This window comes from Aspergillus bombycis (assembly GCF_001792695.1).
Source record: "Aspergillus bombycis strain NRRL26010 chromosome Unknown contig00045, whole genome shotgun sequence".
Lineage (NCBI taxonomy): Eukaryota > Fungi > Ascomycota > Eurotiomycetes > Eurotiales > Aspergillaceae > Aspergillus > Aspergillus bombycis.
Genome location: NW_019170047.1, coordinates 116,191 through 138,971, shown reverse-complemented (window position 1 = coordinate 138,971; position 22,781 = coordinate 116,191). Strand labels below are relative to the sequence as shown.

Genomic DNA, 22,781 nt, shown 5'->3' with positions numbered 1-22,781 from the left:
GCTTGGATCTGTAAAATAAAGATATGGGGGATCCCCCTGTGGAATTGTAAACTATGTATTATTTACTGTACAAACTCATGAGCGCTGTTTTTACATGCTTGGAGTTGGCGGGTTCAAAAAGCGCATCCATTGAAAAGACATTGTTTTGTATCCGGTTATCAAAGAAACGGGGGAAGTTACATAGGGTGTTTCAGAGTTCGGCTCTGCGGCTCTGCAGCTCTGCAATTACCAATGGACATACATTCGTTTGTGTATCACACACTGCAACCTAATGCTTCTCTTCGCTCATAGCCTGCAGGCTTACCCCAGTCACACCTTCAGCCAAGGTTGGCAATACGAAATAAGACTCGAATCAAGGCAACAGAAGGCTTTTCCATGATTGAATTCATGCTATACGGGATATCTTGATCTATGTACTCACAAACAGATCGCCGACAATCTATAACCCATTGATACCATCCTTAAACTGCCGAAGGTCGTATTCTTCAGGATAAGTCTCAAGGATCCGCTTCAACTCCTTCATCTGCTCCTGCGCTTCTTCCGTCAACTCCTCATACACACCTTCAAAGGCCTCCCGAAGAGGCGGCTTCTTCTCACGCTCGGCTTCTCCAAACTCCTTTAGCACCTCCTTCCGAAGCTGCTCGCGCGTAGTCCGCTCCGTATCTTCATCCCACAAACCTTCGTTCTCAAGCCACTTCCGCAATCGGATAATGGGGTTATCGCGCCGCTTCCAGTCTTCCACCTCTACCCGGGCACGGTACGCGAAGCTATCATCACTAGTACTGTGGTGCGAGACACGATAGCTCATTGCTTCAATAAGCACAGGCTTCCCGCCATCGGAGAGCGCAATGCGTCGTGCTTCGCGCATGGCTTCATAAACGGCGAAGATATCATTTCCATCGACCCGGATCGTGTCAATGCCGTATCCTACTCCTCGGCTGGCGATTCCGTCACCCCGGTATTGTTCCAGTGTGGGCGTGGAGATGGCATATCCGTTATTACGGCAAATGAAGACCACGGGACATGACCGTGTTGCGGCGATGTTGAGGCCGGCATGGAAGTCGCCTTCACTGGCGGCGCCTTCGCCGAAGTAGCAAGTCACGATGCGTGGTGGGGTGTCGGGGTTCTGGAGAGATTCTAGTTTGAGGGCATAGGCTGCGCCAGATGCTTGGGGGATCTGGGTTGCAAGGGGTGAGGAGATGGTGTGCTGGGAGAGGTTAATATGTATTCGTGACTGTGTACCATGTGGCAGATTAGGGTGTATCGGGGTGCTATACTCACCATGCGAGGGTAGTTGGAGCCATAATGCACCGGCATGTTACGTCCTCTGCCGTTGTCATGGCAGTTTGCAAAGAGCTGGCTCATGAAATCCTTCAAAGTGAAACCACGTTGCTGGAAGACGCCTGTTTCGCGATACTGCGCGAATACCACGTCGTCGGGGGTTAAAGCGGCGGCCGATCCGACACTGATACCTTCTTCTCCAGCAGACACCTTTGTAAAGAAAACGTTAATTCAATGTTGTCTCGTCGATTGGATCAGGATTTGGGGTTACATACCATGTAGAAGCTCAGACGGCCCTGTCTTTGAGCCTCGAACATAATCACGTCCATCACACTCACTAAAAAGGTATCAATAACAATTCATGATGAGGAATCGACTAAGGGAACCCACCAGTCAACATATTCTTGTACCATGTTAATATTTCTTCGTTTGATACTCCGGCGGGCTTCCGGTTCTTGTCCAGCAATACACCGTCGGAATCCATGACACGGTATGTAGGGATATGGGTCATTTCGGAGGGATTGATGAACGCCATGTCGGTGGTGAATTTACTGTTCACGGCACCAGGAAATCGGACACTAGAAGTATCTATCCATCAGCGCCGGTTACCCTTTCGCACAATACCCTGTGTTTACAGAGAGGGGATATGTTTATCAGCTTCACATACCGGTCCGAGCCTGGCCGCTGGGAGATAGAACTACTCCATCGTTGAGGAATCCTGGACAAAACCCTGGGATTGCGAGATATGCGCCTCAGAAGATATGCCGACATTGTGAGAATGGTCTGAGAAGACAATCGTCGAGAGAACCTCAGTTGAAGAAGGATATGGGGTATTTCCTGGGGTCATTGATCTTAAGGCATGTTTCTGGGGAATGCGGAGGAAGCGGTTGGCTTCGGCTCAGGACGTCATGCCGAACCGTGCTTAACCGATCGGTTTCTTTGAGTTGATCTTGTTTGTTCATTTTGTTCTGTTTGCCCTGTATAAGGTCACATGACCTCATAGATGTTTACTCCGGATGACACTCATTCTCTTTCAATTCTTGCATGTTGTAATGCCAGGTTCTGGTTCTGAGAGGATTATGGGTTTCACTTCTGAGAAGGGGACGGATATCCAGCCCGACGACAATTATGAGTTAGTGTCACCCAATTCAATCTGTACGATTGGTCTCGACTCCAATATATATATATATTCGACTCCACTTCGGATATCTACTGCAACGGGCTGGCCCGTTTCCGGACGGCTTCGGGGTTCTATACCATCCAATTTCCTCACCCGATCACCTCACCGGTAACAAGAAATTTGTTGGGATCTCTTTAGAAATGCAAGCCGACCGGGAAGACAGGAGACGTTTACCTCCGGACGGCAACCTCCAAGGAACCTCGACCGCCGATCAATTTCCCCGCCGCAGGTAAGGACTCCGCAGCCTTCCTATTCGCATCTCATTGGAAGAACTTCATGCAGCGATCGTGCTACTGTGGATACAAGCATTCTGTCCCCAACCCCCACTCATGGTACTTTCCCTTTTTCAACACGGTTTTGCTTCCGTCTACTCTATGCCGTGATCCGAATCGAGGGAGGAGATATCGGAGTCCTGCATGACTGGTAGCAGTCTAGTGACACAAGTATTGCTTAGCGAAGTATAAAGACGGGCCCGTTTCCCCTCAAGCGGTCATCCTTCCTGACTAGGATCTAAGGCCAACCTAGTAGCAACCCCGCAGTCTCGCAATGCGGTTCACAGCGAAGGCCGCGGCCCTGGTGGCATCCAGCATACCTAGTGCACTGGGCCAGCATGCCCGGGATCTGAGTAATGAAAAGTGGACTCTCAGTAGCGAAGCCTTGAATCATACCGTGCCCGGAAGTCTTCCATCCCACGCCCATTTGGACCTGTTGAAAGCCGGTGTAATTGGTGAGTTACTATCCTTCCTTTGAAATATCATACATACCTCTAACATGCATCATAGATGACCCGTAAGTGACGGTGAAGCTTCGTAAGCATGATTTCACCGGATTGACTGGACCACATCAGGTATCATGGACTCAATGATTTCAATCTTCGATGGATCCCGGAGTCTAATTGGACTTACACCAGTGAGGGGATTAAGAACTTGTGAGTAACTGTAGTGTTTATTTGGGCTGTTTTGTCAATCTAATTTTCACTAGACTAAAGGATGTCGAGTCTACCTGGCTCGTTTTTGATGGACTGGACACTTTTGCAACAGTTGAGTTCTGTGGGAAACACGTCGCTTCAACGAATAACCAATACCGCCAATATTCTTTCGATGTCTCTCAGATTCTGAAGGGCTGCAACGAAGATCCCGTCTTGAAGATCAACTTTGGTAGTGCGCCAAACATCGTGAATGCAATTGCCGAGGATCCTAACTCACCAGGTTCGAGCACCAAAAACATATCCCTGCCTTTTGCACAGTACTAACTTGCTTCTCCAGTATGGCCCGACGGAATACAGCAGACTTATGAATATCCGAACCGATGGTTCATGCGCAAGGAACAGTCGGATTTCGGCTGGGACTGGGGTCCTGCCTTTGCACCCGCAGGACCTTGGAAGCCTGCTTATATCGTGCAACTACCGAAGGCGCAAAATATTCATGTCTTAAATACAGACATCGACATCTATCGAAAAGGGCAGATCAACCATCTTCCCCCTGACCAAAGTCAGCCATGGGTCGTTAATGCCAGCATTGACTTTGTGGGCTCTCTTCCGCCCAATCCGTCCATGTCTATTGAATTCAAAGACACCAAGTCTGGTGAGATACTCACGTCAAAGCGGATAGGCAATGTGACCGTGTCTGGAAATTCCGTTACTGGTGTGACAGTACTTGGAGGAGTGACTCCGAAGCTCTGGTGGCCACTGGGTCTTGGTGACCAAAATCTCTACAACATAACTGTCACTGTTACTGGCCATCAGAACCAAACCGTGGCCCATATCACCAAGAGAACAGGCTTCCGCACAATTTTCCTCAATCAACGCAATATCACAGATACCCAGCTTGCCCAAGGTATCGCACCAGGTGCCAACTGGCATTTTGAAGTCAACGGACACGAATTTTACGCCAAAGGCTCCAATATCATCCCGCCAGATGCTTTTTGGCCTCGGGTTACCGAGCGAGAATGGCCCGATTGTTCGATGCTGTCGTTGCTGGACACCAGAATATGCTCCGTGTTTGGTCATCTGGCATATATCTCCACGATTTCATCTACGACTTAGCTGATGAGCGAGGCGTTCTTTTATGGAGCGAGTTCGAATTCAGTGATGCTTTGTATCCGGTCGACGATGCATTCTTAGAGAACATCGCCGCTGAAGTCGTGTACAATGTCCGTCGTGTCAACCACCATCCTTCGCTGGCATTATGGGCAGGTGGAAACGAGATCGAGTCACTGATGCTTCCAACGGTCGAAAATAAGGCCCCTGAAGAGCATGCGAAGTATGTTGGGGAATATGAGAAGCTGTATATCAGTCTTATTCTGCCTTTGGTTTACCAAAACACCCGGTCCATCACATATAGCCCTAGCAGCACAACGGAAGGCTATCTCGACGTCGACTTGTCTGCTCCCGTGCCCATGGTGGAACGGTATCACAATACCACTCCTGGATCTTACTACGGCGACACCGATTTCTACAACTATGACAGTAATGTCTCCTTTAACTACCATGTCTACCCAGTGGGTCGCTTCGCCAATGAGTTCGGATACCACAGCATGCCTAGCCTACAAACCTGGCAGCAAGCCGTTGATCCCGAAGACCTCCATTTCAACAGTACCACTGTCATGCTTCGGAACCATCATTACCCAGCCGGCGGTACCTTCACCGACAACTTCCACAACACATCTCTAGGCATGGGCGAAATGACAATCGCAGTGCAGCGGTACTACCCCATTCCTAACAAGCTGGACTCCGTCGCCAACTTCAGCGCCTGGTGTCACGCGACCCAACTCTTCCAAGCCGACATGTACAAATCTGAAATCCAGTTCTACCGCCGTGGTAGCGGAATGCCTGAGCGACAACTCGGCTCCCTCTACTGGCAACTGGAAGATATCTGGCAAGCGCCGTCATGGGCCGGCATCGAATACGGCGGACGATGGAAGGTCCTTCACTACGTTTCCAGAGACATTTACCAGCCCGTCATCGTCTCCCCGTTCTGGAACTACACCACAGGTGACTTGGACCTCTACGTGACGTCAGATCTGTGGGAATCAACAAAGGGCAAGGTAAACCTAACCTGGCTGGACTTATCGGGCAAGGCTCTCGCCCACAACGCAGGCACACCGGGTTCTGTTCCTTTCAATGTGGGATCGCTCAACACCACAAAGGTATACAGTACCAATATTAAGAATCTTACGCTCTCTAATCCCAAAGATGCCGTCCTTGTTCTCTCTCTGTCAGGTGAGGGACATCTCCCCAACTCGGACGAGAAAACGACATTCACCCACCAGAACCATTTCACGCCGGTTTTCCCCAAGGACCTCGCCTTGGTGGATCCCGGACTTGAACTATCGTATGATTCCAAAGCGAAGATTTTCACGGTAGAGGCTAAATCGGGTATCTCGCTATACACCTGGCTCGACTATCCGGCTGATGTGGTGGGGTATTTTGATGAGAATGCTTTCGTGTTGCTTCCAGGACAGAAGAAGGAAATTGGCTTTACGGTTCAAGAGGACAATACTGGAGGGAAGTGGGTGCAGGGGGTTACGGTGCAGAGTCTGTGGAATCAGACACTTGAGAAGTAGGACGAACTTAGGCATGTAGCCACTAATTTCAGGATAAGATAATATGCGCAGTACCCATTCAATCCTTTATGAATACCGTGACGAATATGTCGTGCAAAACATGTAGACTTAGCAGATGCCATCATGGTCGGTGTGCTTCACCATTTATTGTAGAAGACCTTCCCATCCACATAGTTAAACAACTCCTTCACCGGTGGTAGATGATCGCGTCCAGCTCCAAAAAGCATGCCCTTCCGGAGAACCTTCCGATAATTCTTCCCAGGAGACACTTTGCCCAAGACATATTCCTGACGTGTTTCCACACGCGTCGGGACAGGAATAGAACGTCCAACAATGGCCTCCATACCCTGCCATGCGAAAGTAATAGCCTCCTTAGCGCCGGCTGGGATACCGGCCTCATCCAGCATCACGATTTTGGCGTCGGGGTAATGTTGCTGAATATAAGATGTTATGTTAGGGTTGTAAGCACCACCACCACACATGAAGATCTCGGCGATCTCCAGGTGCTTAGGCGCATATCGCTGGTAATGGTCGACGATCGCTTGAGCTGTGATGCGAGTAATGGTAGCCACAACATCGTCCGGTGAAAGGCCTTTTCTCTCGGCTTTTTCAATCATTTCGAAAGCTAGCGTATCGCGGAAGACTTCTCGTCCAGTGGTTTTCGGAGGATCGAGGCGGAAGTACTTGTGTTGCAGAAATTCGTCGACAAGGGCCTGGTCGACCTTTCCACGCGCACCCATCTCGCCGTCCCTATCATATTCGCGTTCGCCGTTGGTATAGTGCCGAACTACTGCGTCTATAAAAACGTTACCGGGGCCTGTATCGAAATCGTAGCACTGATTCACTCCGCCTGCGACATCGGGAGGAATGAAGCAAACGTTGGCAATGCCGCCAATGTTCTGACACGCGCGAAGCTTAGTAGGATGGTGTAGGAGAAGGGCATCAAAGAATGCAATCAGTGGGGCACCTTGACGGCCTGCGGCTTGGTCGCTGACTCGAAAGTCCGTGACGGTGGTAATGCCTGTGCGAGCAGCGAGAAATGAGCCCTCGGCCATGGTAAGGGCACTTTTGGTCTCGCCTTCCTCTGGCATAGATAAAAGCCATATCGTCTGGCCGTGAGACCCCAGGACGTCGATGGTGGATATATCAACATTGTAACTCTGGCAGAACTGCTTGACAGCGTCTGCGAAAGTCTCGCCTAAGATAACATTCACTTCTGATAATTCCGACGGAGATGTCTTGTTATAGAGAATGATATCCATCACTCGCTTCTTCACTGTAGGCTCGAGCGCAATCTCCCCGTACTAGTACGTACTGTGAGCTCTTGTCCATAGAGGCGAGGTTTGCTTCTGCTACTTACCTTCAAAAGCTCAAAATGCATAGGAGACTCCGGGTCTTCCTGACGGAAATGGCATAAGGCGCAATCAATGCCATCCTATCAGCAGGAGTATAAGCATGAACGATATCAAACCTGTTCCTACTTTCCTTCTCCGTGCTCGGCAGTACTTACCATGGACGTGCCACTATTTAGCCCAAGGACTGTCAGGTCCAACGCATGATTTGAAGTGCCCATAATGTTGCGCTCGATCGGTATTTGGGATGTTTGATTAGCGGTTCCAAGCTATTGCCCTGAAAGTACAACAGCTTTGGAATAAACAAGCGACGAGAATGATCACTCACCCAATTTCCCCGCTATGTGCGGAGTCAATGATCAGCTCATGCTGCATGGTTAGTTTAATACGACCAATCACGTAAATGTTTGCGTAGGATCTGCGAGAAAGCTGCAGGGTGTCGGCGCGGCTGGGCGATACAAGGGATGAAACTCCGAGGTTTTATGGTATAAGGCTTAAGCACATCACAAGCTTCCTGCGTGTGGATTGGTCTTGCGCTTGATCGATTGAAGGGTGTTAAAAAAAGGAATCAGTTGCCAATATACGCTTGTCGGGGGCCTGCGTTTGAACTGGTTTACCTTGCCCTGATACTGCTCATTGATGGTTTAGAGAGTCATCGAACATCTCATCATGGGCTACACAGCAGTCTGGCGACAGCTCTCACCGCGTCAGATCAATATTGCAATCCAAACATTTTCCCTCATTTCTATATTCGTTGAAGGCTATGACCAGGGTGTAATGGGAGGCGTAAACGCCTCGCCAACGTACGTGACAGAAGTCGGGATTGGAAGGCCCGACGGCAGCGTCACTGACACTACACATCAAGGTGGTCTAGTCAGCATATACTACCTAGGATGTATTTTTGGGTGCTTTGCTGGTGGATGGCTCGCCGATCGCATTGGTCGTGTCAATGGCCTGCTGTTTGGGTCAATCTTTGCCCTAGTTGGGGGTGCTTTACAAGCCTCCATTCAAAGCTCGGACTTCATGTTAGTTGCTCGCGTGGTGACGGGAATTGGTACGGGAGGTTAGTGGATGGCATTACCTGTATTAAGGACTTGGTTTATTCTGACCCTTTCGTTTTAGCATTGACTGGAATCACCCCGGTGTTGGTGTCGGAAATTTCTTCAGCTGAACACCGCGGTGGATATCTTGGCTATGTTTTTATTGCGAACTGTAAGTACAACAGCAAGCCAATGGTCGCCCTGTATCACCATCCAATGATAGTCATTAGATCTGGGTATCTCTGTCGCCTACTGGTTGTCCTTTGGCCTCTCTTTTATCGATAGCGGCTATTCGGACTTCAGGTGGCGCTTCCTACTCGCATTTCAATGTATCCCGGCCTTCATCCTTGCTATCGGCATTAAAGCATTGCCAGACAGCCCGCGGTACCTTGCCTCGGTTGGACGAACTGACGAGGCTCGCTATTTGTTGAATTCTATTCGGCGGCACAAAGCCAGTCAGAAGGAAATCGACCGGGAATATCTCGAGATTGTGGCTACAGCACGAGACAGTAAACCGAGCTCCCCAATTCAATTTGCCATGATTCTTTGCGGGAAGAGTGGCAGACCAGGTGCGAATTTAGGTCGCCGTGCCTGGCTTAGTCTATTCCTTCAAATCATGGCATCTTGGACTGGCATAACTGTGAGTTATGCTTGTATATATCCGGTAGTTTAATCCTAGTACTGACATCGCTAGGCTGTCACGGCGTATTCACCTGTGCTTCTCAGCCAGGCCGGTTATAGTGAAATCAAACAGAATGGGTTAGCTGGTGGTTTGAACACAATCGGCATCATTGGGACCATTATCAGTGCGCAAATCGTCGATCTCCTTGGTCGACGCAAGTGCCTCATGCTTGGCTCTGCAACGCTGTTCACTGTTGAACTAATTGTAGGTAGTCCCCTTTCTATCGATGAATCTTCCAAGAGCTTCCTGGCTAATTCTTTCTAGGCTGGATCGATATACGAAGGTTCTCTTCATCATCCAGACAAAGCAACTCAGTATGCACCCGGGGCTGTCGCGATGCTCTTCCTTTTTAACTTGGGGTAAGCGCGTTACATCGTCGAGTTGTGTATAGCTTGTTTGGCTAACAGGCAGATACTAGTTATGCAGCAACTTGGGGCACGGTAGCTTTTCTCATACCCACAGAGATCTTCCCTTCGGACCTGCGAGCCCAAGGAAACGGCTTCGGTATAACAGGCTGGGCGATTGGCGTTGGAATGACCACACTCGTCAACCCTATCATGTTCGACAGTATCAAGAGTCGCTGCTACTTTCTCCTTGCTGGCTTGAATCTTCTCTGGATTCCCGTAGTATATCTTTTTTATCCAGAAACCTGCAATCGATCACTAGAGTCAATCGAAGCCCTGTTTTCGGCACCCAGTCCATTCTCCTGGGAAATGGAGCGGGCATACTGCTTGCATGGTGATGTGCTCGTCGAACGGGGGGTTGAGAAGATTGATGATGAGGATGTCCGCAAGGCTGAAGGTTGTCAGAGTCTTCCCCATGAGGAACAGGAGGATACTTCGGTGTGTTGAAGGACAGCTGCCTGCATGCTGTTTGATACTATTGTGTATCGAATCTGCAGAGTAAAAAGTGTTGCATGTATGTCAGAATACAGGGAGTGGGAGAAAGAGTCGAGGGAGAGGACTGGCAGAAAGGGAAGCTAGTCATGTGGTCCATGGGTGCCGTATCCTGAATGCCTGGGGCCTTCTTCATATCTCTATCGCCTTTCCATGTTTCACGATGCCTTCAATCACTCACGTCACTGCCGCTGGCCAATCATATGGTGGGCACGACTTGAACTTGCAACAATTGCGAAAATCCACTCTCAATGTCGAGACCAATAGGCAGATGTTCCATTAAACTCGTCCCAACAACGAAAGGTTGAGTACGCGTTCTATGAGGGTGCCTGAGATATACATGGCTGGACCTACACAAGAACTATATGCATCATACTCAATCTAGGGGTACGCTACAAGCTTCAGAGCCATAGACCAAAAATGTCGTGTCATATAATAGAGATATAGATGATTAAACGCTCTGACGAAGCACTATTTCATTAATTTATAAAGAATGGGTCGCTCTCTCTAGAAATCCCCATTCTGACCCACTGCCAATACCAATATACCGAGCCCCCAACTGTTCTAGATACTGCCTGTCCAGCATATTTCTGCCATCAAAAATAAACTTGGGTGGGCGCATATGATCCGTAATCCAAGCCCAGTTCAGTCTTCCCTCTTTATCACTTGGTGTACTTGGTGGGGACTGGGGCTCCTCGATGCTAGTAGCTTTTGCCGTGGTCATTCGCACGTCACCTGTCGGCATCGGGGTCTGAAACTCGTCCCATTCGGTCGCAATGACTACTGCATCGGCGCCATTACATGCTTCGTACGCTGATGTACTCACATGGACAGATGCGGAATGGCTACCGGCCGCATTGACGTCTTTCAAGACGCGATCCGGCGAAACCATAGGGTCATAAATGGAGACGAGGGCGCCTTCTTGGAGCAAGCTTCGCACGAGAGGAATGGCAGCAGAATTCTTTGTGTCCGATGTATTCTTCTTGAAGGCAAACCCTAAGATCGCGATGGACTTTGCCCCGACACTCCCGTGCATAGACGAGACAATGCGCATAAAGAATCGCGACTTCTGGTACTCGTTCATTTCCACAACGGAAGCCCAATAATTTGCCACGGGAGTCAGACCTAGACTGCGAGCCAGGTAGACGAGACATAAGATGTCTTTCTCAAAACATCCGCCGCCCCATCCAAGGGTGCTCTTCAGCATTCCCTTTCCGATGCGAGGATCCATCCCGCAACTAGCACTCACGCTGTCAATATCGGCTCCGACCGCTTCACATATCGCACTTAACGAGTTCACGCTGCTTATTCTCTGCGCTAGCATTGCGTTGGCGGCCAGTTTGGCTAGTTCGGATGACCAACGGTCCATCGTGACTATCAGCTCAGGTGATACCCACCGGGCGTATATCGCAGCCAGCTCTTCAGCTGCTTGGCGTGACGATGGCGTTTGTTGATGGCCGATCAGAACTTTCGTCGGATAGAATAAATCTGTAATTGAGGTTCCCTCGGAAAGGAACTCAGGATTAGAAAGCACCTCGAACCGGCAGCCGGTTTTAGAATTAGATTCAAGCTGCACCCATGGTATCATTAGCATTCACGTCCAAACAGGTCTAAGAAAGGCATCCGTACCAAGTCCCGAATTTTGTCTGCTGTTCCACACGGGACGGTCGACTTCTCCACGACAATTTTGTCTGACTCTGCGGCCTGCGCTATGGTCCTGACAGCGGCCTGCGTGTTGGTCAAATCCAATGCCAGCCCTTTCCCAAGGCCGTCTCCTTTGGTAGGTGTATCAATGCATAACATAATAAGCTCTGCCTCTCGGATGGCATGATCAATATCTGTCGAGAAGATAAGATTACACTGGGTCTCACGCAGCCGAACGCTCGATAGAACATCTTCGAGACCTGGCTCATACAGTGGAGGGGTCGCTGTATTCCAAGCGTCAATCCGCTCCTTGCTTTTGTCCACAACAGTTACCTGGATGTCCGGACATTGATAGGCGATAACCGTGGCCAGAGGACCCCCTAGAACGTTAGATAGGAATTCATCACCGTAGCCGGTGCATCACTCACCCACGAACCCAGCACCAATACATACCACCTTTCGAATCATGACGGCGAAGCTTCTGGGGCTGGTAGTGGTTTGGTTCCTGGCCGAACATCCGGGGGAGAAAATTACGCTCGTTTCATTCTAGCAGTGTTCGTTCCTGGGCTCTCCCATGTTCCATTCATTATATATGAGAGATCTAGATCGAAGCTGAGCGAGAGGCCCACGCGGAATGAATCATGAACCCTTACCGGATACAGTAAAGAACGCAACTTTCAAGGTTGGACTTAAGGCAACTACCGACGCTTGCGGTTGGGATTTGCAGATTGTCAGCCCGCCACCGCGTACACCGCATCAGAAAAGCCTGAGAGTCACGACACTCGTCTACGATCGGCATTCCTCAGCCCCACTACGTTGGCACTGGGCAGCTGAGGTTCAGACGTCAGCCACACTCGGCTGTTGGTGGAGGGATTTGATGTGTTCCACTTCCAAGGTTAGCTTCATGCGCGGCAAGATCAAGGCTTGTCGGGGCTGATCGGGTGGGCCAGTGCGGAGGATTAACCACTACTTACTTAAGCATGCCATTCAGGACCCCTGCTCGTTGGGGGTACTATATGCTACTTAATTTAATATGACGAGTCACGATCGGAAACTGAAAATCCTCATCACGGGGGTAAGGAAGCCCCTGTCGGACACCTTGGACAGGCCCTTGGCTAACGCTGACAGGCTGCGGGATTCCTCGGGTCCAACCTTGCAGATTACCTCCTTGCAAAGGGCCATGTAGTCATTGGAATGGATAGCTTCCAAACCGGCTCTCCCCAGAACCTAGAGCATCTCAGGAGCCATCCCGACTTTACATTTGTCAAGTAAGATAGATACCATGGACCAAACACCGGCGCTCTTCATATTGACTTCCACAGTCAAGATATCCAAATGCTCCTGGCGGATGTGGGCCAGATCGATCAGATTTACAACCTAGCATGCCCAGCCAGTCCTATTCAGTATCAAAAAGACCCGGTCTCAACGCTACGGACATGCTTTCAGGGAACGCAAAATGTGCTCGAGCTAGCTATATCACAAAATGCCCGCGTCCTGCATACTAGCACATCAGGTATGCGAAACCCCCATAGCCCCTTTCGTCGCTTATCCCTACCTAATACATTATGCAGAGGTATATGGTGATCCCCGAGTTCACCCCCAACCCGAAACGTACTGGGGAAATGTCAACCCCTTCGGGAAGCGATCTTGCTATGATGAAGGGAAGAGAGTAGCAGAAGCACTGTGCTATGCCTACCAAGAACAACACGGCGCCGATATCCGTATCGCTCGTATTTTCAACACATATGGCCCTCGGATGAACGGCAGCGATGGTCGGGTCGTGTCAAACTTTATCGTTGCTGCATTGTCGGGTGAAGACATGAAGATCACCGGCGATGGATCTGCAACGCGGTCTTTCCAATATGTCACGGACTGTATGGAAGGACTCCATCGCCTAATGAACAGTGGCTATAGTGATGGGCCTGTCAACATCGGAAACGATGGGGAGTTTACTATCCAGCAGCTAGCAGAGATGATAGCGGGCCTCGTGGCCGAGATGACCAACCGGCCTAAGGTCAACATAACCTACCATCCACTTCCTGCAGATGATCCTGCTGTTCGTCGACCACAGATTTCGCTTGCCAGAGCTGTGTTGGACTGGTGCCCCACAATCCCGCTGCAAGAAGGGCTGCGAAGAACGATTGAGTGGCATATGAGCGAGCGAGCCGTGCCCTAGCATACCTGTTTCACAGGCATATGACTATTCGATACACATATGCGAAGTGGGAGTACCTATTCGCACCAGATCCCCTACCTCAAAAACATTCCTATCTTCAATAAAGCAGCTTTGATCAGTGAAAAGCGGTGGATACTACTAGTAGTACTATCTCCTGCCAATATTACTGGCCTGAAACCTGAGTTTAATGTGAGCCAAGACTAAGGCCAAGAAGGCCACAAATGACAAGTGCAATTCCTAAATTATCAACCTGCCGAAATGAGATAGGTATTAAAAAAAAGTATAAAATTAAATAAAAAACGAAAACATGTACTACTGTTTAGGATCATACTACTACTAGCCCCACAGCGAGAGATGTTCGTATCCAGTTGGTTCCGGTCGGGATGTCGGCAAAAGGTGAGCGGTGAAGAATCGGGCGGCAGAAAAAGCACGGTGCCGGAGAGACTCTCATCTGATATCCGCTCCGCGCAATATTTCTATCATTTTATATTTCAATTAACCTCAAGTGCAGGTTTAGGATAACTAACACTTCATCATGTTGTCGCGATCGGTATGGAGGAATCTAGGCTATAATGCCCGTCGGAGAACGACCATCGCCGAGGTTCCCTACCGCTGCTTTTCCTGTTCGCAGCGAACTCAAGTGGACTCGAACAAGGCCAACCATGATGAACGGATGACCCATTTTGGCTTTAGCAACGTTCCCGAATCGCAGAAGGAGTCTATGGGTATGCTTCTATATGCCTCTCAACCAATGGACACAAGACTGACCATGCTACACTGGTAATGTACAGTTGGAGCGGTCTTCAGCTCGGTTGCTTCTTCCTACGATGCTATGAACGATTTCATGTCGCTCGGGATCCATCGACTGTGGAAAGATCATTTTGTTCGCTCCTTGAACCCTGGATCAGCGCTACCATCACGCAACACCGACACAACAGGAAAAGGGTGGAATATCCTGGATATCGCCGGCGGGACGGGCGATATCGCGTTTCGCATGCTGGACCACGCGACTAACATTAACCACGACCATCAGACCCGTGTCACAATTGCTGATATCAATCCGGATATGCTTGCTGAGGGCAAAAAGCGGAGCATCCAGACCCCTTACTACAACACGGATCGTCTATCTTTCATGCAGGGCAATGCCCAGCACATGCCTGACATCCCAGATAACTCAGTCGACCTCTACACGGTTGTCTTCGGCATCCGCAACTTCACCGACAAACAGGCCGCCCTACACGAAGCATTCCGGGTGTTAAAGCCCGGTGGTGTGTTCGCATGTATGGAGTTCAGCAAGGTAGAGAACAGCGTATTCAATGCGGTCTACAAGCAGTGGAGTTTCAGTGCCATCCCGATGATCGGTCAAATGGTGGCGGGAGATCGGGACAGCTATCAGTATCTGGTGGAGAGCATTGAGAAGTTCCCCAGCCAGGAAGAATTCCGGGGCATGATTCAGAAGGCTGGTTTCATGATCCCTGGCCGGGGATTCGAGAACCTCACTGGCGGAATTGCAGCTATTCACAAGGGTATCAAGCCCCTTTCCAAGGCTTGAAAGTTACATGACGGGTGAAACAAAAAGACGATGGGAAAATTATTTGTATAGTACTAATCTCCTAGATGGCAATGTAACAGTAACAATCAACTATTTTGTACAGTACGGGATCGGCAAAAGCGTCAGCGACGGTGGCGATGGTGTCATGACGGAAGTTATTGGAGCCGAGACTCGGAGGACGCACTAAAGGAGGGGATTGTTTCTCCTCTGGACGGACTGTTAGGATAATCAATCATTGGAGCGTTAGCGTGCAAGGAATCAAAGGAAGTCCGAAGTGCGCCTTAAAGCAGTATCTCCGATGTAGCGCAGCCAGTGGTTAATTAGTCAAAACTTCACGCCGAGCCCGATTCTCCTCCACTTCCCTAACTATTCCTCCCCCGCCATCGAAAATTTCAAAAAAAACTCCTTCGCTTCCCCGGGATTTCGTCCGGGACCTCTTTTCCCAGGCCCCTCCTGGGAGAAGACGATCTGTCCTTCTTCATTCCGAAGGAGAATGGTTTCTGTGCCATGGGGCACCTTCAGCAGCAATCGCCGATAATCCCGCTATCGTCCCCCGCGGCCCCCTCCGTGCCCACCATGATAAAGAAAGACCGCCTCACTCGCGACGAGCTGTCGCTTCTGTCCCTGACGCCTCCAGACGTGATAGACCCCGCATTATCAACTGTAAAGGATAGCCATACTGATGCGTCGGTATCCACCGCCATTCATGTCATTGCTACAGAGCGCGCCGCCCTAGCGCATTTGGAACATCTGTACGAAACAAATGCGTTGGCGCAAGAGAGTCTTGCACGGGCTGTAAGCCAGATCACTCGCAGCGTGCGGAGTGGAGGAAAATTGGTATGCTGTGGTGTAGGAAAGAGTGGAAAGATCGCCCAAAAGCTTGAGGCGACGATGAATAGCCTGGGTATCTACAGCGCATTCTTACATCCAACGGAAGCATTACATGGAGACCTGGGCATGATTAGACCGGTGAGTGTCGAAGTATAATCATAATCTAGATTAACAGGCTTATTGATGCTCTGAGACAGCAAGATACCCTGTTGTTGATTTCGTTCTCAGGCCGCACGCCTGAGCTCCTGCTTTTGCTCCCCTATATCCCATCAACGGTCCCTATAATCGCCATAACTTCTCACCTCCACCCCTCCACATGCCCCTTATTGTCGTTCCAATCATCCGACATGGGCATCCTGTTACCAGCACCCATTCACGAGGACGAGGAGTTATCCATCGGCGTATCGGCCCCAACATCGTCTACAACGGTAGCCCTGTCGCTGGGAGATGCGCTGGCTATCGCCACCGCCAGACGACTGCACGCATCTCCAGGAAGAGGCCCAGCAGAGATCTTCAAAAGTCACCATCCCGGCGGAGCATCGGCGCCGCATCAAACATCCTCACGCCAATGAGCATGTCGACCGCATCATTCCCCTCGACTACATCAGACGACCTCTCCAGTCAACAACAGTCCGTCGCATCGCTCCCCCGGCCAGAGGAAACCCCGTGCATCGTCGATAAGCTCGTCCTCATCGACCAAATCCCAACAGTATCTACATCAACAGGCACTGTCCGTCTCCTCGACATCCTGCTCACAGCCATCCAACACCCGACCGCCAAGTCCTGGGTGCGCCTGTCTCCTTCCGAGATAATCCCACCCCGACATCTCCGCGCGCTCTCGCAATCAACCTATGTAGACATGGATACGTCTGCGCTAGCCAGTCTCAGGCTCCCGTTTGCCGTGTCCCGGGATGATTGGCTCCGGCTCCCCAGCTCGACCTCCGTCGACGATGCACGTCGGCTAGTTTCGGGATCTACTGCTGCGGGGTCCGTAGTAGCTGTCATGCAGGACGAGAATCCCGATGCTTGTTTGGGCTTCTTGGAAGCAGATGATCTGTGGGATGGTTGTGACTAATTAATTCCTTACCACACCTGTTGATACACTCTGGCGGTTCGGGTTCGCCTCCCTCCAGTACATATATTTGTATATGGTTTTGATGGCACATAGGTCTTTGGTCTGCTGTTATATGATGTTTATGAATAACGCCCTGTTTTTGGATTCTTGTTTATTGAAACTATAGATCTAGTTGTTTCTCACCCGTTACTATAGATTTCTTTTGGTCTTGTTACCGAAAATTATGCTGGTATATATCCTGCAATCTGACACAGACACGCATTGCGTCATCACTGTGCTTTCGGCCTTATCTTGAAAGCTAAGCTATCCCCTTGTTCTGAGCGCCTTACGAGTAAATATTCATCAACTGTATAAATGTAACGGTGTCCATTTATCTTGAGAATTAGATCTACCATGATCTATCACTGATTTATCAGTACAGGAGTCGTGTCAGGGGTATAAAGAGAAAACCAAAAAAAGAAACAAAGGTGAAAAAAGAAGCCAACGAAGACATTAACTCTATCGCATGTTCAGCACATTATTCGTGACACTTTCCCGAGAACAAAATTTGGAGACAGCCAAAATTAAGGGGAATTTTTTAGTTCAGGCCAGTCACCACAGGCATGTCCACCTTGACCCCGCAACTAAAGAATGTCTGGCTAAGAGCGCCCCCAAGGATCCAAGGACTGCGGTGCAAGGTATAAGAGATGAGGTGGACAGTAGCACCTCTGGACAATGAATGTGGTCGGCACGAGTACGGGTCGCTTGTGGCTGCCATTGTAACCCCAAAAATAAGTAACAAGGGATTTTCTCATAGCACGCGAAGCTCTCAGCAGCTGGGCTCTCTCCCCCGCATGATAGCAAAAAGGGGCGGATCCGTACTCATATGCATAGCTAAAGGGGCTAACACGATTGCATGGTCTGAGGGTATCAACCCGACTTGTTAGGCTCCTGTTTCCCCTTGCCTTTGTCGGATGTGGAGTTGGTTGTCGTGCTATCGTCTTCATACAGGCGGTGCTGCTCAATATAGCGGATGACCGGCACCGGGATTAAGTAACGGACGCTCATCTCACGTCTGAGGAAAAGACGAATTTTGGTGCTGCTGACATCGTTCTGAATCAGCTGTTGAATTACATGGATATTGTCCTTCCAGGGCTGCAGCGCAGCAAGCGCTTCATCGATGTCTGTTCCGCTGCGTTCAACAATGAAAGACTAGAGAGCAACGTTAGCGGGCCCAGGATTCATCTAATATATGCATATTGTACGTACACCGTATTTGCCAAGAATGTGGTCCAAATCTTTTTCACTCCATACTCCCGGGGTCGACATGGTATGGATCAGATCAGCTCCTGCCAGAAGAGCGATGCGTACGTGCTTCCGTGTGCCGTCCGCAGCTTCGATTCCCTCTCGGACAGTGTTGATCTCGTGGTCGAAATGATCGAGCACGACGGCGGTTGGCTGGTACGCCTTCTGCATTGGCTCCCATGTATCAACCATTAACCAGTCGGAGGTTTGGTCCACTGCAAGTTGGCACATAGCGATTCTGAATTCAACAGGTTCAGGTCAGCATTATGTTTTTTTTTTGGGGGGGGGGGTTATAAATAAACCGGCGAAACAGGAAATAGAGCGGGATACGCTTGGGAAACTGATAGTGGAAACAATTTTCTTACCGATGCTCTGCAGCTGCCAAACCAGCCTTGCGATAGGCATCCGACACCGGAGAGAGATATCCGCCGATGAGTTCAAAGTTCGTGCTGAATTTGACGTAATCGGCTGCCATTTCGAACATACGCAGATGCAAGTAAGTGATAGGCGAGAAAGAACCACAAGCAACCAGTAGCAAGGGGGTCTTCTCAGGGTCATTCATCTTGCGCTTCAGGCGGAGTTCGGGGAACTGATAGTCCTCCATCGGTGCCGGAGGGATATGGGCGGGGGGCTGATGAACATCCTCCCCATGCCCAGCGGTGATGTCAGTCATAGCTGCGGGTCGGGGTAGAGATCTCAGAGCAATAAAACCGAGGCTCAAATGGATGTTTGTATGTAGCGCGATATAGGCAGAGGTGGATAAGGAGTACCAAAGATTCGAAAGAGATGGGAAAGAAGAAGGGGACTTTTGAATGGATGATGGAAGGCGACTGAACCAAAAGCCTTTCAGAAAATCATTTGCCGGCGGTTTAGTCAGACCCGCGCGGGGAAAGGAATTTGTTACCGTATTGGTATGTATCCGGCGGGGGAGGCCAAAGAATTGAGGAGCATCCACTTGAGGGGAAACGCAGAACCTCGGCGACTGATCACCTCATTTCTCCAACTCTGTTCGGTACTGGGTTGGTATTGATCGGAAGTAGACTGAGTACCACCTGGGAACTTACTGGTATGTATTTACCACTCCAGCAGCCCAGGCAGGATTAGGCAACTGTACGCACTTTGTCACAGAGAAGTATCTGAATCTCTAGAATTAATAATAATAATACCTGAGGGCTTCCGATTCTCTCACCGGGGGCCGGTCTAGATTATGTATTTATTTATTCCCTTTCACTGCTTGAATTTCGCAACTATTTCCAGAATTTCTCTGGCCCATACCCCAATTAAATGGGATATCTCCTTCAGTTTGTTGAGCACGTGAATCAACTGTACGTAGTGGGCTTATCCACAATGTGCCAACTCAGCTTTGGTTCATAGCGAACCCTAACCCATTGGATGTAATCTGATGTGTTCCCTGATATTCCCTCGATTGGGGCATAAGTACTGAGTACTATGTTGTCATACTTGCTGTTTGCAAAATAACTTATTCCAACTATCTATGGTAAGAATATATACATTTTCTGAACATAGGTTCACCCAACCACTGTCAAGCCATCATGGGTCTTCTAACCGAGTCGAATATTGCCCTGTCGTCAATTCACTCCTGTGCCTATCAATGGAAAACCATGTGAAACAATAAGCTGTATCAGAACACTGCATCTTTCTGGCGCAACTTCACTGAATAGGATGCTGTAATCATTGTTAGGTATAGAATTGGTGGATACTTCCCGTAACCGCTACCAAGTACATTCCTTGCGTGCTTTAGCTGACACAAGATACGCACGAGGGCTTTACAAATTTGAGCAAAATTGTTTGCTTACTCGGTATGGTCAATAACATAGCTATCACACTTCTCGAGTTTTGGAAACCCATTCATCTATCCTGGATGCTCTTTGAAACCATACATGCACTCTTCACCCCGCGGTACAGCGTAATCAACCCGCGAATGCATGATAAGAGTGACATATCCTCCGCGTAGTGGCAGCCATCCTGCAAAATCTTTCAGAACGTTGTTTCAAGCATTTTGGTCCAAGAAAGGCACCTGAACTGACGGCAACTAAGCTGTGTTTGGTTTTCGACAAACCGGATTAGCCCGAAGTGACAGTTCGGCATGGATACCGAAAAGTTTAGCCATTACACAGTCCTAATTATGACCTTCTGGCGCCTGTATGGATGGGCCAATCCTGATGAGAGATTGTCAATATTTAGTTCGTTAAGGCTTGCTAACTAATGGAATGACTCTTGATTTAGCCTCCAGCTACATGTCGTAAACCTTGTTATTCCAAATCAACCTTGTGGACAGGGTAATGGCTAGGGTTGCAGTGGTAAATATCTACAACCGATACTGACACGTTTGTTGTTTACTCTAGATGATGCCAAAGGAAACAATATCTTCCACGACGTAGAGCCATAGGTTCGAGTAAGTGTACGTGTTAATACGACCTCGTCCGCTCGGATCTTACCATTTCCGGACATAGCCTCTAGTTGGAATATTGACAATATTTGGAGTTGGAAAATCTGACAGAACGGCATTGGTACCATCTTCTACTAGTACTTAAGTAAAATAGACTCCGTTAGGAACAGGGGGGAGCGGTGGCACTGATTGGATGCAGATGAAGCATGTTGGTGTTGGATTGGATGTCCGTCTTAGGTTTGATCGAGTAGTGTCGATGTCACCCAGTCATAATAATTACAAAATATGATATACATTCATGACTAAATAAGTGGTACGGTTGGGTCCGAAAGGTTGGAGAATTGGATCTTATTATTTTGGAAATAAAGACTCAAAAAGAGATAAATAGGGGTAAAAACGTAAAATAGAAAATAAAAAATGAAGAGAAGAAAGTAAGAAAGAAGTACTTGTTGTGTGATACTTCTCAATGTGATATCTACTACTAGTAAGTACTAGTAGTACTTATTGGTGGCCGATGGGGCTGCACTCTAGACGCCTGACGCTCTCCGGAGTTGCTTCCTGAGGCCCGCGTCACCACTGCTTACCACTACCACGTCAACGCTCAACCCCCCAATTGATTCATTCCTCCTCTTCATTCCACTTTCCTTCCTCATCGCCACTACGACGTTCACGACCACTGCTTTTATCCCAGTTTTTGTCTGTTACTCATCACTAATTCATTCAGATACTTGCTTTCCTTTTACTTTATATATCTTTATTCCTTTTTGGTTCTCTGTTCCAGCTGTTGTCCCCTGACTTATCTTTCCATATCCTCCCCCCCCGAAACGGACAACCTGAAAATACGCAGTGTCACCTTCCTGCCCACGCTCGGTCAACTACCTTCTGAGTAACGGATGGCGGGTTAAACGGCCGACAGACGAGCGAGCCCTCTTCGTCCAGCTCTGGTTAACATCAACTTATGGCCAGAACAAGGCCCAACCTTCACCGCCAGGACCCTCTTGAGGATTCATCCACTGGAGCCCCCGCCACTGCCGCCAGGTACATACCAGATCTACTTCCCTTTCTCTGCGCAGTTTGTTTCGCCTTGTGACGCTTCATATCCTGCCTCTTCCGTCGTCGTGGCCCCGCACAGTCTATGACTTTGGGATCTGCTAGAAAGCCCGAGGTCGAGCTCTGCATCCTGATCCTGACTGCTATCTTCCCCTAATACGCCGAGTCCATCGGTCCTTGTGTGGAAAGACTGCTTCTCTTTACATTACTCCAACCTCTATTCTCCACCTATCTTGTCCTGTCGTTCCCATACCTACCCCTCACCTAACCTCTTATCTCCGCCGTGACTCGGGAGTGCTCAGCTTCTCATGTCCTCCAGGATTACTCGCTCAGCCGCGAGACTAGCTGCAGAACCCCCTCCGCCCGCCACCTCAGGTCCCACTCCTGCGATTCCCGCCGCTGGTTCGGCTCCAAGTCGGAAGCGTAAAGCCCACACACGAAGCGATCGGTCCGTGGAAGCCCCCGGACAGCCGAATCCTCCGTCTCCCCCACGGAGAGCCAAGAAACAGCGGCGTGCAGCTTCCCCCCAACCGGCGGCCGCCTCTGCTCCTCCCCGCCGTGTACCCGCAATCGTCCAGCTATGTCCCAATCCGGGTGAGTTTTGAGGTACCTCGCAACGATCCTTGAGGTTGTTGCTGATTGACGTGTTGCTTCTAGTTCATCCTCACATCCAACGGAGGAGCCCTCAAGGAACCAGCCGTCACCTCCGACATCCAGAAGAAAATCGAGCAGAAATGGGAAGGTGTCACAAGGTAAGGTTACAC

The 22,781-nt window shown here is 49.5% G+C and overlaps 10 protein-coding genes across 10 annotated transcripts; 6 read left to right on the top strand and 4 right to left on the bottom strand.

Annotated features, from left to right (window-relative positions):
* Window positions 1-439: 439 nt before the first annotated feature.
* On the bottom strand, window positions 440-2,052 carry ABOM_005876 (thiamine pyrophosphate-dependent dehydrogenase E1 component subunit alpha; the record flags this gene model as incomplete). The annotated part of the gene is made up of 5 exons (XM_022533005.1): window positions 440-1,207; window positions 1,282-1,491; window positions 1,557-1,618; window positions 1,672-1,859; window positions 1,949-2,052. 5 exons carry the CDS (start codon window positions 2,050-2,052, stop codon window positions 440-442), a joined length of 1,332 nt encoding a protein of 443 aa, XP_022388919.1.
* A 955-nt stretch (window positions 2,053-3,007) lies between these two features.
* ABOM_005875 (beta-mannosidase mndA) lies at window positions 3,008-6,025 on the top strand (the record flags this gene model as incomplete). The annotated part of the gene is made up of 6 exons (XM_022533004.1): window positions 3,008-3,188; window positions 3,244-3,250; window positions 3,309-3,389; window positions 3,443-3,669; window positions 3,727-4,394; window positions 4,448-6,025. The coding sequence occupies 6 exons, from the start codon at window positions 3,008-3,010 to the stop codon at window positions 6,023-6,025; spliced, it is 2,742 nt and encodes a 913-aa protein (XP_022388941.1).
* Window positions 6,026-6,162: 137 nt separating this feature from the next.
* Window positions 6,163-7,598, bottom strand: ABOM_005874 (UPF0075 domain protein; the record flags this gene model as incomplete). Its single annotated transcript, XM_022533003.1, has 3 exons — window positions 6,163-7,329; window positions 7,386-7,460; window positions 7,536-7,598. The coding sequence occupies 3 exons, from the start codon at window positions 7,596-7,598 to the stop codon at window positions 6,163-6,165; spliced, it is 1,305 nt and encodes a 434-aa protein (XP_022388917.1).
* Window positions 7,599-8,046: 448 nt separating this feature from the next.
* ABOM_005873 (putative MFS sugar transporter) lies at window positions 8,047-9,950 on the top strand (the record flags this gene model as incomplete). Its single annotated transcript, XM_022533002.1, has 6 exons — window positions 8,047-8,440; window positions 8,500-8,589; window positions 8,648-9,057; window positions 9,112-9,303; window positions 9,364-9,458; window positions 9,518-9,950. 6 exons carry the CDS (start codon window positions 8,047-8,049, stop codon window positions 9,948-9,950), a joined length of 1,614 nt encoding a protein of 537 aa, XP_022388915.1.
* A 529-nt stretch (window positions 9,951-10,479) lies between these two features.
* ABOM_005872 (UDP-glucose 6-dehydrogenase) lies at window positions 10,480-12,107 on the bottom strand (the record flags this gene model as incomplete). Its single annotated transcript, XM_022533001.1, has 3 exons — window positions 10,480-11,565; window positions 11,625-12,019; window positions 12,068-12,107. 3 exons carry the CDS (start codon window positions 12,105-12,107, stop codon window positions 10,480-10,482), a joined length of 1,521 nt encoding a protein of 506 aa, XP_022388916.1.
* A 565-nt stretch (window positions 12,108-12,672) lies between these two features.
* On the top strand, window positions 12,673-13,815 carry ABOM_005871 (UDP-glucuronic acid decarboxylase family protein; the record flags this gene model as incomplete). Its single annotated transcript, XM_022533000.1, has 4 exons — window positions 12,673-12,714; window positions 12,768-12,907; window positions 12,962-13,152; window positions 13,211-13,815. 4 exons carry the CDS (start codon window positions 12,673-12,675, stop codon window positions 13,813-13,815), a joined length of 978 nt encoding a protein of 325 aa, XP_022388913.1.
* A 535-nt stretch (window positions 13,816-14,350) lies between these two features.
* Window positions 14,351-15,367, top strand: ABOM_005870 (class I SAM-dependent methyltransferase; the record flags this gene model as incomplete). The annotated part of the gene is made up of 2 exons (XM_022532999.1): window positions 14,351-14,540; window positions 14,607-15,367. 2 exons carry the CDS (start codon window positions 14,351-14,353, stop codon window positions 15,365-15,367), a joined length of 951 nt encoding a protein of 316 aa, XP_022388914.1.
* Window positions 15,368-15,943: 576 nt separating this feature from the next.
* ABOM_005869 (sugar isomerase) lies at window positions 15,944-17,273 on the top strand (the record flags this gene model as incomplete). The annotated part of the gene is made up of 3 exons (XM_022532998.1): window positions 15,944-16,336; window positions 16,396-16,626; window positions 16,671-17,273. 3 exons carry the CDS (start codon window positions 15,944-15,946, stop codon window positions 17,271-17,273), a joined length of 1,227 nt encoding a protein of 408 aa, XP_022388939.1.
* Window positions 17,274-18,182: 909 nt separating this feature from the next.
* On the bottom strand, window positions 18,183-19,230 carry ABOM_005868 (nicotinamide/nicotinic acid mononucleotide adenylyltransferase; the record flags this gene model as incomplete). The annotated part of the gene is made up of 3 exons (XM_022532997.1): window positions 18,183-18,464; window positions 18,522-18,795; window positions 18,923-19,230. 3 exons carry the CDS (start codon window positions 19,228-19,230, stop codon window positions 18,183-18,185), a joined length of 864 nt encoding a protein of 287 aa, XP_022388938.1.
* Window positions 19,231-22,325: 3,095 nt separating this feature from the next.
* ABOM_005867 (putative ubiquitin-protein ligase Ufd4) lies at window positions 22,326-22,773 on the top strand (the record flags this gene model as incomplete). The annotated part of the gene is made up of 2 exons (XM_022532996.1): window positions 22,326-22,577; window positions 22,675-22,773. 2 exons carry the CDS (start codon window positions 22,326-22,328, stop codon window positions 22,771-22,773), a joined length of 351 nt encoding a protein of 116 aa, XP_022388955.1.
* Window positions 22,774-22,781: the final 8 nt, after the last annotated feature.